General features: G+C 40.9%; 1 protein-coding gene across 1 annotated transcript; it reads right to left on the bottom strand.

Moving 5' to 3' along the window:
* Nucleotides 1–5: 5 nt before the first annotated feature.
* On the bottom strand, nt 6–248 carry LOC109132122 (protein PHOTOPERIOD-INDEPENDENT EARLY FLOWERING 1-like; the record flags this gene model as incomplete). Its single annotated transcript, XM_019243230.1, has 1 exon — nt 6–248. A coding segment is annotated over one exon (243 nt), but the record flags the coding sequence as incomplete, so codon positions are not given.
* Nucleotides 249–254: the final 6 nt, after the last annotated feature.

Here is a 254-nt window from a genome sequence, read left to right on the forward strand (position 1 = left end):
CTACAGAAAATAACATGCTCATGTTTTGAAGGAAGTTGCTTCTCCACATCCCTTTTTAAGCGCCGTAGAAGAAAAGGACGGAGGACATTATGTAAGCGATCAATAACTTCTTTGTTGATTTTTTCTTGTCCCTCAACCATCCCTGCTATCGGGTTACAGAACCAATCTTTGAATTCCTGGTGAGACTGAAAGACATGTGGCATCAGAAAATGCATAAGTGACCACAATTCCATAAGATCATTCTGCAGCGGTGT

The sequence above is a fragment of the Camelina sativa genome, unplaced genomic scaffold (genome assembly GCF_000633955.1).
Source record: "Camelina sativa cultivar DH55 unplaced genomic scaffold, Cs unpScaffold24559, whole genome shotgun sequence".
NCBI classification, from domain to species: Eukaryota; Viridiplantae; Streptophyta; class Magnoliopsida; order Brassicales; family Brassicaceae; genus Camelina; species Camelina sativa.